At 34.0% G+C, this 13,824-nt stretch overlaps 1 protein-coding gene across 1 annotated transcript in view; it reads right to left on the bottom strand.

Moving 5' to 3' along the window:
• The window catches only part of LOC129223312 (ubiquitin carboxyl-terminal hydrolase 8-like), a 79,863-nt gene that overhangs the window by 42,643 nt on the left and 23,396 nt on the right, over positions 1–13,824 (bottom strand). Inside the window, exons 6-9 of the mRNA XM_054857878.1 lie at positions 10,095–10,257; positions 7,706–7,865; positions 4,681–4,834; positions 1,143–1,753 (exon numbers count right to left, since the gene is read on the bottom strand). Of these exons, the coding sequence (XP_054713853.1) occupies positions 1,143–1,753; positions 4,681–4,834; positions 7,706–7,865; positions 10,095–10,257 (1,088 nt within the window). The remainder of the gene's footprint in view (positions 1–1,142; positions 1,754–4,680; positions 4,835–7,705; positions 7,866–10,094; positions 10,258–13,824) is intronic.

Genomic DNA, 13,824 nt, shown 5'->3' with positions numbered 1-13,824 from the left:
GGGAAGTTAAATAAACTTTTAATTGAAGTATTCTGTCCTCAGTATTGAAAAGTAGAACTCGGGCCCATGAATTTGAATACGAAATTCGCAATATTCCCAAAAATTAAATACATAAAAACATCTAAGAAACGAATGTGAAAAACTTGTGATTAATATGTCATGAATGAAACCACATGAATACATCAATATTAAGAGTTGAATAAAAACCTTTGCCCTTGAAAAATAAATGAATACAAAACAAAATTTAAATGCATAAATTAGCAGAAAGTTGCATGCTCGTGTTTTGGGGTTACAAGGAACTCCTTGTTCAATGCAAAAGAAGCGAGATTATGGATTAAAAAGACATACAATGGCCGACACTTTCTTGCCTGACCTCATTCCGTTTGCAGTGAAAACGAGGTCCCTTGTAACCTCAAACATGATGATCTATTTTTTTCTGGCTGATTTGTGCATTTAAAGGTTATTTTATATTCTTTTACATCAATAGTGTTTCCCCAGGCTTTTTAGGAGGGTGCAGCACCCTGCCTCCTTTGCATTTTTCAAAGTCTCCTCCTTGATCCTTTGAAATTTTAACAAAACTTTACCATAAAAGCCAACTTTTCTTTTTTCCAAAAGGTCGAGATCCATCAAGCTTGGCCTGGATCTATAAATTTTGGGCCCCCCTGAAACAAAATCAGTAGGGCCCTTCCCCAGAGGCCAGTATACATTTGCAACATTAACAAGTCTTCGTGATAGTTTTTTTCAATTTCTTGGGCCCTTCAAGAACATGGGTCTTAATGCATGGTCTGCGGGTATGCAGATCCAGGCCTAATCCAAGCCTTGCCTTGAAGCACAATTATTTCTTGTCCCACATAATTTGATTTGAGTCTACCTATGAATTTCCAAAGTTTTTAGAATTATCTTCTAAGTGAAACATTAAAAGCTTTTCAAAAAATAATTACAATAACAACAGTGATTTAGAAAAAAAAAATCTGTTGAAAAATACTTAAATTTTGCACGCATGTAATGTAACAAAAAGAGAAAAAAGCACCCTTTCTACAACAAAATGTCTATTCAAAAGTGCCCTTTCATTTGGAAGCATCCTACCCTTTTTTAATCCGGGGTAAACACTACATCAATATCATTCCACAAAATACAATTACCTTCTTCAATCTCAAGTTCTCTTCCTTCACTTTTGCACACTCCTCATCCTTCTGCTGAGCTTGAGACTCCATCTCCTTCATCTTCGCATGCAAGAGATCTTCCTGCTTCTGAATTTCCATTCTCATACTTTCTTCAGCCTCCAGCTCTTTCCTCAGCCTCAACTTTTCGAACTCATACTCATTCCTCAGCTGCTCTTTGGCCAACTCCAAGCTTTCCTCTGCCAAGTTCGCCTCCTTATCGAGGGATTTAACGAGAAGGTCGTCGGGGTCGGGACTCTTGGGGGTCGGCTTGGCCTTCGGGTTGACCGATGAAGGTAAGTTTTCTTGTGTGGGGCTGATGACCAGTGGATCCCGGTTGGACTTTCCGGAGATGGATTTTCGCTCGGATCCAGAAGACTTGGGGACACCGACAATGGTCGGCTTCAACTTGCGATCAACGTTGGGAGCGGATTTCACTTTTTTCGGGCCGGCAGAGATGTTCATAGATGCGTCTCCATTTTTGATCTGATTCGGTAATGAAGACTTTTTGAATAACGAATCCGGTTGACTGAAGTTCTCTTTGTTCGACGGGGAGTCGGAATTATTTTCATCCAGGTTGGGATACTGCACAGCTAAAGGGAGGGAAAAAATTCAAATTGGCATTTAAGCAGATGGTACAAAATTGAAATAAATCTTAAGACTCATGTTACACAACCAACATAAGAGTACAAGGAGATATTGCTAGGATTTTTTTCCCACGGAGTAAAAATACTCTGATATTTTTTATGGGAGAAAAATTCCTTTGGGAAGAGTGAAATAAACTAAAACAGTGAAGATCATAATAGAGATCCGTTCTATTTCTTTGGAATATGATAAAATCCATCAAGGAGTTCAGAATCAATGATGAATTACAGGTAACTCTAGTCATATATTCATGCATGCCAACTGATCTGAGCAACAAGATAACATACAATATAGACATAAAACTCACAAGCAAGCTGTTTCAAGGTTAACTAACACAGCTATCCTGAAATTAGGCAGCTCAAAACAAAAAACCAGACACAAATTGAGCAATTTCCTAGGAAGATTTGTTAAAGTTTTTATTTCTAAAATTAGTATATGGATAACCAACTTGATTATGGACTTGGAATCAGAGAGTTTTGGGTTTGCAGCCTGCCCCTGCCAAATGCCAGCAGAATTCACGCATAGTACATGCTGGTTAAATCCTTCGGATCAAAAGACACTAGCAGTCACCATGGGCCCAAAATTGTTGGACAATTTCCCTCCACTTCACAACTATGTTTAACTTATGGTGGTGATAATACCATCTATTGCCACTCTTCTGCCTCAAATCCATATTTGCTATGCAAATGAGGCTTTAGCTTCCCAAGTGGCATTAATATCAACACTTTCAAATATTAAAATGCATGTTTGTCACAATAATTTTGTAACCTAATAAAAGTGGTATTGATCCTATACATTTTGAGTTCAAATTTTTGTAAATTCTTCAAGTATTAATTTCACATTTATGATTGATTCAGAGTTCTAACTCAGTTTCAGAAATAAAATGAAGGAGTTTTGAAGGAGTAAAGTGAGATTTTGAAGGAGTACTAATGTGTTGTCCTTAAATGATATTGCACTTTTTTTTCAACATGTTTGACCCAATTCTCCTTTGTCACAAAGTGTAACCCTTTATCTTACTCCTCCTCTTGTAACATGTCATATTTTCTAAAAAGATATTGTTATAATAACTGCATGATGTTACTTTTTATCACCTTCGCTCTTCCCCTTATCACATTTTCATGAACCCATCTCCCCCTCAAGGCATGACATCCCTTGTGGATGACTCATTCTACAATACCATAACAGTGATTTACTAAATAATTGTTTTTTTTAACACAATCACTTAATATATTACATCTGCTTATGTATTTTTAAATATTTTAAAAATAATTAGACAAACTGACTTTTGCAGCTGAGAAAAGCAATTATCATAAAGCTTGAAAAAAAAAACCAAGCACTATTTAAGCGTGTTTTACTCCATTTATGAAATGTCTTAGTCATCTAATAATAATATTTTAACCTTCAACTTTTGTGACTTCTATGATCAATTTGTAAATCACATCTTTATGAAAAAAAATATCAAATTACTACATTAAAATTGCCTTTTTCACTCGTGACAAAGTTAAGTTGTCAACCAAAGTATTTCAAGCTGCTGTCATAGAGGAAGACGACCATGTAGTCTTGAACTAAGAAAGAAGGAGTTTTGAAGGAGTTCAAGCCAAAATGAAGGAGTTTGAAGGGCCTTTCAAAAAAAAAAAAATCCAAAACGAAGGAGTATTGGAGAAGTTTTGAAGGAGCGTACGAGCAATGTATTTTTTATTTATTTTTGCTCATATTTCCTCTTAGAAACTAGTAAGGCAGGATTTATATTAAGAAATGAAACATTTGGAGACCCAGGGGTTACTGAGACCTGCTGTTGATTGTCTTTTCTGATTTAAATAGGATCACATTTTCTTAAAAAACAGCATTTCTGTGTTAAGGTTTTTTTTTTCTAATTGAAGTTACACGAATTTTCATTTGATAAAGTTTAAAAAGTTTTCAAGGTGTATTTTGTTGAATTGAGGAGTTTTAAACACCCCGGAAACTGCTATTTGTAATTAAGATGTCTAAGAGGTCTCCGCACACCCTCCGAAACTTACAACACCAACCATGCATCTCGAATTGAGCCTCAGAGCATTTAAATCAACTTCAACATTTTTCTTGAATTCTAGGACAAAACAAACTACTGTGTACCAAAAATGACTGCAAAAACAGCAGCTATGGCATGACACAACACTTCAACGCCCAAGAGTACTACTACTGTTTAAATTTGAATTTGTATGTACCGCATAGAGCAGAGTATCCGAAACTGAGGTCCACGGACCCCCGGGGGTGCATGCCAAGGGTTCCGTGGTGTTATCCAGCGAAAACGTTAAATATAATTGAGATTGAAGGACGAGTAACAATATTTTAATTCATAAAGAAAGTACATTTATGAGCTATAAAAAAGTTCTTGCATATGCTGGAAGCAGCCCCCCCCCTTCTTGGAAGTAAACACGCTACACATTAATTAATTTTGTTCACATGATGAAGTTCATATTGTTACAAGACTATTTTAAGTAAAATGCAAACATTGAAGCAATTTTACAGCTGAGATATTATACTTCAAATAAAACATTTTTATTCCCAATTGCATTTCAAATAGAATTTTACCTGCATAACTCAAAATAATAAAATAATAATTTAAAAATGAAAACCAGACAAGAGTTCTGAAAAATATATGGAACAATGAATAAATAATTCAAAGAAAAAAAGGCATAAAAATATATTGGGGAAAAAAGATAGATTTTACTGTCAAATCATTTGTTTTTTTGTGCACCCGGGGGGGGGGGGGGGGGTCCGCAAAGTTCTTAATTTTCCGGAGGGGTCCGCGAAGGTCTAAAGTTTGGGAGCCTCTGGCATATACAGCATACTTAGACTAAAAATAATAGGCATATAATCAAAAGTGTGTAACTACCTGAAACATCAGCAATGCTTGGTGACTTTCCTACTTCACTGATGGCAGTAAAATTGAGTGGCTTAGTGGTGAACATGGGATATTTCAGCATCCAGTCTTTATAGCCATTTTGAAGAACTAATGGAGGCCTCTTCAAAGTACATTTTTGATCCCACTAGAACAGCAAGAAAAAGGTAGATAGTGAGACAAAAACATTATTTCCCTTCAGTTTCTGACAAATGCAAAAAGAACACTGCTCCATAATTTAAAATATAGCTGAAATTAATGAAGATGATCACTCATTATAAGTTACTATTAAATGCTTCAAATGAGATGATTCTAACTAAACTTGTCGAGAATTTCATTTAACTTAGGTACTGTAAGTGGAGGTGGAGCCTGAAAATTTCTGAGAAAATAAAACATATTCTTATAATAACTTTATCATTGGTTTCCTTAAAGGAACATTTATGTGATAGGAGAAACAAACTGAACCGTTTTGGACTCTCATTTTACACGGATTTGATTATTGCCGTTTAAGATTTCTCAATAATTATTTTGAATTTTCCTTTAATATTTGAGGTTTTGAGAAGCGAAGGGATGCAAGTGGAAAAATTGAAAATTTGGAGATAACCAGGACAAATGGTAGGTGAACCTCTCCTCTGTTTTGGGGCAAGAGATTGTATTAGTAGCCCTGGTAGGTGCTGCTGTACAACATGATTTAGAAAAAAATTTCAATGAAAGCCTACCTAGGATCTGATCTTTAAACAAGTTTTATTCAAAACTTAAAATAGTTCACTTGCATCCCTTTGCTTCTCACTGATTCATTTGACACCTTTATTTTTTTTTACGTGGGTGCACACACAGCATCGAAACAGATAAAATTTCGCCTTCTTTCAAAATTCAAACTTCTGAGATTGTAGATAACATGCCTTTTGATGTGCTAATGAGTGTGCTTGGCCCACTGAAGACATATTTTGCTGTTGGTTCCTGAGCTCTTTTCAGAAGTAAAGCTATTAAATTCACACAATGGGGTAGTTTCCAAAAATTTAAAAGTACTTTTTTCTGAAAGAGCATGTTTAAAAACGTAGGCTCTGACCATTTTTTAAATTATTTGCTTAAGTTTATTATTTAAAAAAAAAAATACTTAAATCGGTGCGCTTTCATTGTTTACGTTTCTTGCCGATGACATCACAAATGATGAAATGCCATTCAGTGCTGCCATTCACAAAGCAAAACATTTAATTTGCATCTTTACTCACGTGTATTGACAACGATATGGTTGATAGGAAGCGTAGAGCGCAATTTTAATTCGCTTCCTGATTATCATAACGTGGAAACGCTGTAGAAAGATGCGGCAAAGTGCATCATTTGTGATGTCATCAAGACCATGCCTTGTTTGAAAAATCGGACAGTTTAAAAAATGAATTAAAAAATAACTGTTGGGAAAATGAAAGTATTTTCTGGGCCCATGTTATTATTTTCGCTTATTCTATCAATTTCAGTGACTAAAAAGAGGACTTTTGACTGAAGGAAACAATCCCATTAAGAGCTTTTAAAAGTGAAAAAGGAGGACAAATCAATGAAAACACGGAAGTCGTGACAGGCAACAAAAATTTTCACATTAAAAAATTTTAAGCCATTCCTTGGCAATGGCAAATAATCTTTCTGATTTGCTAGTGAAGGGAGCAACCATGGATGCGTTAATGCCATGCAAGGAACTACAAAGAAAAACAATTAGTCACTGCCAAAAGACCAGCGTAATCAGCCTTTTTTTATGAACACTTAAGATAATTCATATTATGCACCTTGTTTAATGTATCGGAAAAAGTACACATTAAACTTATTATATATATATATATATATATATATATATCATTCGAATGATTTTTTTTCCATCCTTGGAACCTAACCCCTATTTTAATGCAACTATTAAGTCTTAATTGAAGCAGCATTTCCATGGAACATAACCCCGCATAAAACGATGGTCTACTGCACTGCATAATTTTAATGCTTTGTTAGTTTAAAATATAGATAATGTCTTATTCAAAAAAAGAAAAAAAAGATCAATAAATAAAGAGCTGAGTTTATTAGTGGTAGTAACCCAAAACTTAAGACAAAAAATATCTCAATTGATAGCATTTCTCAAGTGCTATATGTTACACTAAAAAATTCAAAAGAAAGAAGAAAATAAAAAAATACTTTTATGCAGAAAAGTAATAAACAATGTTTTGATGTACAAAATTAGCAGATAACTGTAAACACATGTTTCTTGACGAAATGGCATTTCAGCACTTGCTCATATTATTTTTTCAATTGAAAGCATTGAAAATGCATGAAAATTTGAAACCTTCTATCATTTTTTAACATTCTTCATAGTGAAAAATGAAATCAACTCATTTATTTTCTCTCACAAAACATTTTTGGTCAGTTAATAAATTTTTCAGCAGTTTGGTCCATAAATGTTTCTTTTTTTTTTTTTTTTTTTTTGTAAGAATTGGGGATGAGACCAGACTCGAGATCCATTTCCTCAGAACCTTTAGTTTTACTACATATTGTTATACATAATGTATTAGTACATATACACATGTAAAGATTGTTAATAACGAAACTCGCTCAGGGTTGGGTTACTGATCAGGATGCATCATTAGTAGCGCCGAGTTTGAGGAGGAACGCTGCTTCCCAAAATATTTGGTTAGTTTCTGTAAAAATAATGCAAATTTAATGTAGATTCATTTCAAACCATCATTGAAAAAAAAATTGCTTTTTAAATTAAAGCTCACGAAGCAATCCAAACAGGCATTCTTGGCCAATGAAAAAGTCTGTCAAATATAACATTTATTGTACTAAAAAGAATGTTCCTCATGTATTTCCCAAACTAAAACAGTAATGTGTTAAGTATTGATTACTGGAACAATATAAATACTTGCAGATTCATCCTTGAAAAAAGGAAACTTAGCACTAAAGCTATAATTGCGAAAAGGTACACACGAACAAGCACATTAGTTGTTGTTTAATTAAGGTAACAATGAAAGTTGATGACACGCACCTTGCACATTGCTGTCTTCAGCGTTTGAATGTGAATGCTTTCTGAAGTCTCGTCTTTGGAATCCCAGTCCATCAGAATAATGTAGTCTGCATTTGCACGTTGGTACCACTGGGAGAGGGATGCACTCGGCAAAATGCTTTCAAGCTTCATGGCTGTCACCCTAAGTAATGAAAGGCAAAGAGGTAACTTAGCAGATTTTCAATCAAGCAATCATATCCTAAAAAAATAATTATAGAGGACAGCCTATTGACCATTTGAGTAAAATAATTACTGTTGTTAACATGTGTTTAAAGTACATCAAGTTTTGCATTTATTTGAGCAGATTATTAGGTCTGCTATTTGTAAAAACACATTTGTATATCTTAAGCTATTTATACAAATCTAGTGGCTTAATACTATGTTTGTCAATGACAGAAAAAAAAAAAAGAATTGATCATGGAAACATTATATCACATATTCTAAAGACAGGTCAATAAAAATATAAAGATTATGAAAAACCTTTGGCTTTTTTTTTGCTATTAACTGCTACTTGTGTGTTAAAAAAAAAAAAAAAAAAAACTACCACTACTTTTAAATGAAAAAAGATTTTCATGTTACCGTAAAATCTGTGTTCCCAAAATAAAAATCATGCACAGTTCTTGACAGACAAAGGGTTTCTACCACACATAACTGTGCAAGTGCTTCAACTGGAATTGTGAAATGTAAACAATAAGTGAAGAAGGCACAGTAGAAAAAAGTTCAAACCGATTTAAAAGGAACTTTCTTTTTCTGCACAAATATGGTGTAAACAAACGAAAATTTCAGGATACTCAGGTCAAAGTTCAAAATATTAAGAGTTTTAGGACAGTTTTAAAAAATTTAGGAATGGTAACAAAACTAGGGCAACTTTGATCCAGAAACACGAGCACAGATACACACAGAGCTGCCAACTGCAACGAAAAAATCATAGTTTCTACGAATTACAGCTGTAAACTATTACGCTACAAAAGCGGGTTAATTCATAATCCCAAAAACACAAACAGCATGAAGACTAAATCAGTAAGTTCAGAAAATCAAACTTCTACACATGTGCTGACGGTCTCTGCGCAACAAGCATTGCTCTTCGAAAGTTGCATGGTGTAAATGTTGCATTGTTAAAAGAATACTCACGTATTGTGAGCGTAATTGTGGCAAAAGTTGCAAGAAAGAATAGATTATGTAAGACAACAAAAGCCTTTATTGAGGCAAAAATGTTATGTAAATAAAACATTAAAAACATTTGTTAGAATAAAGAATGAACTGGGCCATTGGGTATTTAGACTATTGCACTAACTAAAATAGCAGGAAAAATTATTTAAATATTGCACTATATCATACCCTACATTTGCTGCCTAATACTAATCCTGTTTACAACCTTGAGTAAAAACTTTCAAGTAGTGCGCAAAAATGACTAGATGAAGTTCAAATCTTATACTACCAACATGGAGAAATTCAACTTAGCATCTTACAACTTGGAGGAAGTCTGAACCTTCTGCTATCCTTCCATGCCTTACTCACGTTGATACAACTTCCTAACTAGTTGTAAACAAGTCTTCACATGGCTCTGATGGCTCACAGATCACATACTTGGACGGAGATCAATTGCCCGATTGCCCTGAACGTAACAGCAATTCCCCTTAAGAATAGAAGTTCAAAACGACGTGCTCAACGCTCATTGGTCCACGTGTACTAAGTATAATCAATGTAACAACTTATGGAACCTTCTACAACTTTCCCGCTCATGAGAGATTGTGACGAGGGCACCACCAAGTGGCGAAAACATGGAAGTACGTATTGGAACTTTAACTTTGATGGAGGATGTTTACCGGATGCCTACTGATATAACATGCGGCCGAATGCCGTAAGTAAACACTCAAATCTTATACAAATCTTTAAGTAGTAAACAACGAAAAAAAAAATAATATAGGGTGAATATACTATTAAAAGATAACAGTAAAGATAGATAGGTTTTTCGATCGCGGCGCTGATCCAGTAATTGAATCTTTGGCAAAAAAGCGGGAAAACTGCGAAAAATACCCTGAAGAATACATTTTTTTAATTCCGTATTAATAATTTCTGTATCATATTTGAAATTTTGGGAAGTATCATTGCTTTTGTTCTTTATACTACTGACAATTCATCACTGTTTGAATCTGCGGCAGCGGGCAAGCCCCCCCCCCCCCCCCCCCCCCCCCCCGCAAAATGTTGCTACGATTTTGGATCTTCTAAAGTTGGCAGCTCTGGATATACACATATTATCACTCATTTATATTACATGTTTGAACGGCAAAACTTCTAATTGTAAACCGATTTCACTATATAAACACACTTAATTCACTGAAATACTATCCAGATATTTCAAAATTAATACCCTGGTTCCAATATTTCTTGAGGAATGCTGATACAGCGGCTATGCTTGATATGAGACTCTTCAAAATCCTCGGCAAGGCGTGTGTCCATGATGATGATGTTGAACGTGCTCGACGGCAGCATAGAATGCAGCTTTTGGCTTGAAATTGAAAGCTTGGGCTGTTCTGCAAAAGAGTATGGTAAAAGGATAGCTGGTTACACAAATTCACAATAAAAATGTGACTGGAGAAAAAAAAAAGGTGGAAAGATATCAAAATGAATCTGCTTTTATACTAAATAGATGCAGTGGTGGAATTTTTTGGCTTGCACCAATAATGTCGTCACCTCAAAGAAATAGTAGGATATCTTACTGTTATTTCTAGGATTAGTTGTCTTACTGCTGCTCTGAGGGGTCGATATAAGGATGTATGTATATATGAGCAATATAAAATACATTTATGTTTAAACAAAAACAATTCCATTTCTTAAAATGAGCTAATCAGTTTCCAGAAAAATTTAATTTCTTACTAAATTTGGCGCCTTTTTCAAAAACGTTGCCTGACTTGGAAGACCTTATATCTGGATAACAGAGAGAGGGGTCAAATGATTTATCTTTATAGTAAATAAAAGTAAGGTTTCAACGAAATTCTGGAAAGAAGTCTGTGGCGGACCTGCATAAAGAAGACCCCATAGCACCTATAGCTTTGAAATTCTGTACAAAATTACTTTGAGCCCCGGGGGTGTGCACCTGGGGTTTCATTTTTTAAAATTCAAATTAGTTTTTCATAATTACTCTTTTAAGCTAAAATTTTGCGTAAATTGCCTATTAATGCCTATTAAAGGATGGAAAAATTACTTGTACATATTAATATTATATATCATTGGAAAGGATAGAATTTTCCGCGTTCTATGCAATTTGTTTCAAGCAGTTGTTGCAGCATTGCAAAACTGCAGTTTTGCAATGCTCAGAAGCCCATTAGCCCTTACGGCTCTGCAAGTTGGTACAAGTTATTTTGAAACCCGGGAAAGGGGTGCTCTTTGTTCCAAAGGGAACTCATAACATGTTTTTAATTTTCAATTGAGGATTTAAATCTTTGCGAATCAAATAAGATTGTGAAGCAATCTTCGGGGGTTGGTAAGCATGAACGAGCAGGAGGCAGAGCCCCCTAGTGTATTTAAAAAAAGTTTCCTAAGGCCCCTTCAACTGCTATTTATTCCATATTTTAAACACTTTTATTGTACTTGGCATATTTGTCATGGAAATTTTGAGGCATGCTTTTTCTTATATCTCAGCAACACTTAGATGCTTCGGGATTTTACTAAATGATTTGCTTAATCTTAACGTACAATTTAATGATAAAAAATTAATTCTAAAACCAGGGGCCAATACAGGATTTTTTTCTCGCTACCTATTTTTGTGAATGCATCATTCTATTTTTGTGAATTTTTTTTATTATCAGCATTGTTTTTGTGAACTTTTAGAGGCATCCTAATTTTTGTAAAAGAGAAGTAGAACAAGTGAAATTTTAGTTCGAAAAGTGTAAATGTCATCCAGTATTATTTTTAACAGGCTTTATTTTTTGGGAGGGGGGGGGGGGGAACTAAAATCCTAAGAAGTACAAAAAATACCATTGTAATTTCAGCTTAATGGGCTATGTACTGTGTACAATATTGGAAATTATGAGAAAAATGATTCCCCAAAACATGTTAAAAGATTGCGATAATATTGCATAAATACACCTTGGCGAGAAACCAGCTAAAAATTAGTTAAAACACCTCAAAAAGGTTGCTATTTAAGCGATTGTTCATATAAACCTGCTTAGAATTTTATTTTATGAATAAATTTTGTTTTAAACAGAGAAACAAATTTTATATTTTGAAATGCGAATTTTTGTGAAATTTTCGATATTTTTGTGAAGCTACTGATTTTATTACTTGATTTTTGTGAAAGTACCTATTTCAAAATACGATTTTTGTGAAGGTACCGAAAAACGGTAGCAAAATTAGCCTGTATTGGGCCCTGAAAACAAAATAATTATTTTCAGTTAGGATGAAAAACCATAAATTTCATGTAATTTCCCCATTAAATGATTAAATATAAAACTTTTTGTTATGAAAATGCGTTGCCGTAAGACAGCTATATCAATAGTAACCATAATGGAAGTTTTGAAATGAAGGCTTCTTTGGAGCAAGCATGAAATTTCTTCACTATCAGTGCTCTTGTTGGATTTTTATCCTCATCTATGCCAATAATCGATAACGGGGCTAAGTAAAAAGAAATATTACGATCTTTATCAGGAGTAACTTGAATGTTGAGAAACATAAGTTAGTTCGGGAAACCTTCAATATTTAAATGGTTCTAACTAAATTAGCACACAAATAAATCCTAGAGAGGAACAAGGATTCATTTTTAGCGCCAACTGCTTAAAGTTTTAGACACACACATAAGTTTTTTTTTCTTTCCCTTTTAGTATGGAGCATTTATATGAAAAAATGAGGTGAAGTTTTGTGATAATAGTAACATTATTCTATTTTTGAAATACATTTACATTAAAAAGAATAAAATAACAGAATTAAATTTTTAAAAAACTAAGCACTTTCATAATGCTCTCAAAAAGACAAAATTGTCAGAAAAGAACAATGGGGTTGTTTCCAAAATTTTAAAAGTATTTTTTTCTGAAAGAGCAAGTTTAAAAACATAGGATCTGACCATTTTTTAAATAATTTGCTTCAGTTTAATATTTTAAAAAAGAATACTTAAATCGGTGTGCTTTCATTGTTTACGCTTCTGTCGTGTGACATCACAAATGATGAAATGCCATTCAGTATTGTCATTCACAGAGCAAAATATTTAATTCTCATCTTTACTCACGTGTATTGGCAACGATATGGTTGATAGCAAGCATAGAGCGCAATATTTAACTCGCTTCTTGATTATCATAACGTGGAATCACGGTAGAAAGACGCGCCAAAGTGCATCATTTGTGATGTCTTAAAGACAACGCCTTGTTTGAAAAATCGGACATTTAAAAAAAATTAATTAAAAAATAACTGTTGGGAAAATGAAAGTATTTTCTGGGTCCATGTTATTTTTGTTTTTGCTTATTCTATCAATTTTAGTGACAAAAAGCACTACTTTTGACTGAAGGAAACAACTCCATTCAAGTATTCCTGTAGTTTTTAATTATTCCAAGAAAGTGACACCACAAACAGAGAAAAGTGTGGTTCTAGTCATTTCAAACCAAATATTCCCATTAAGGAAAATATGCATGTTCCAACACTCAAAATTTATGACTGAAAGCTAGATAATGATAGGAAATTCACTACAAGACTTGAGTCACACTTTTCTTTATTTGTGGTGTCGTTTTCCAGGAATAATTGAAAACTGCAGGAATACTTAAACTGTCCTTTCTGACCCAGAAAAGTTGTTTTGTCATTTTAAGTGCATTATGAAAACTGCTTAAAAAAATTCTATTATTTTCTATTACTACACTATACATGTAGTTTTTTGGCTAGAAATCAATAGCGTTAGCATACAAATTTCAAAATGCTGAAATGGTCCACAGCCCACCTATCTATAACATTTCTCTTGAAATGTAGTTTAGTAGACCTTCAGAAAATAGCAAACTCTGCAAGGATTATGCTTAGTGACATGTTCAGGCCGGGATCTGCGAACCCGCAGTGCAGGGGGGTCCACGTCCTTAAGGGGCCCAACGGCCGAAGAAATTGAAAACAAAATTTTAAAAAATTTA

The sequence above is a fragment of the Uloborus diversus genome, chromosome 5 (assembly GCF_026930045.1).
Source record: "Uloborus diversus isolate 005 chromosome 5, Udiv.v.3.1, whole genome shotgun sequence".
NCBI classification, from domain to species: domain Eukaryota; kingdom Metazoa; phylum Arthropoda; class Arachnida; order Araneae; family Uloboridae; genus Uloborus; species Uloborus diversus.
Note: the sequence above shows the minus strand (reverse complement) of the source record. Positions and strands in the feature narration are given on the sequence as shown.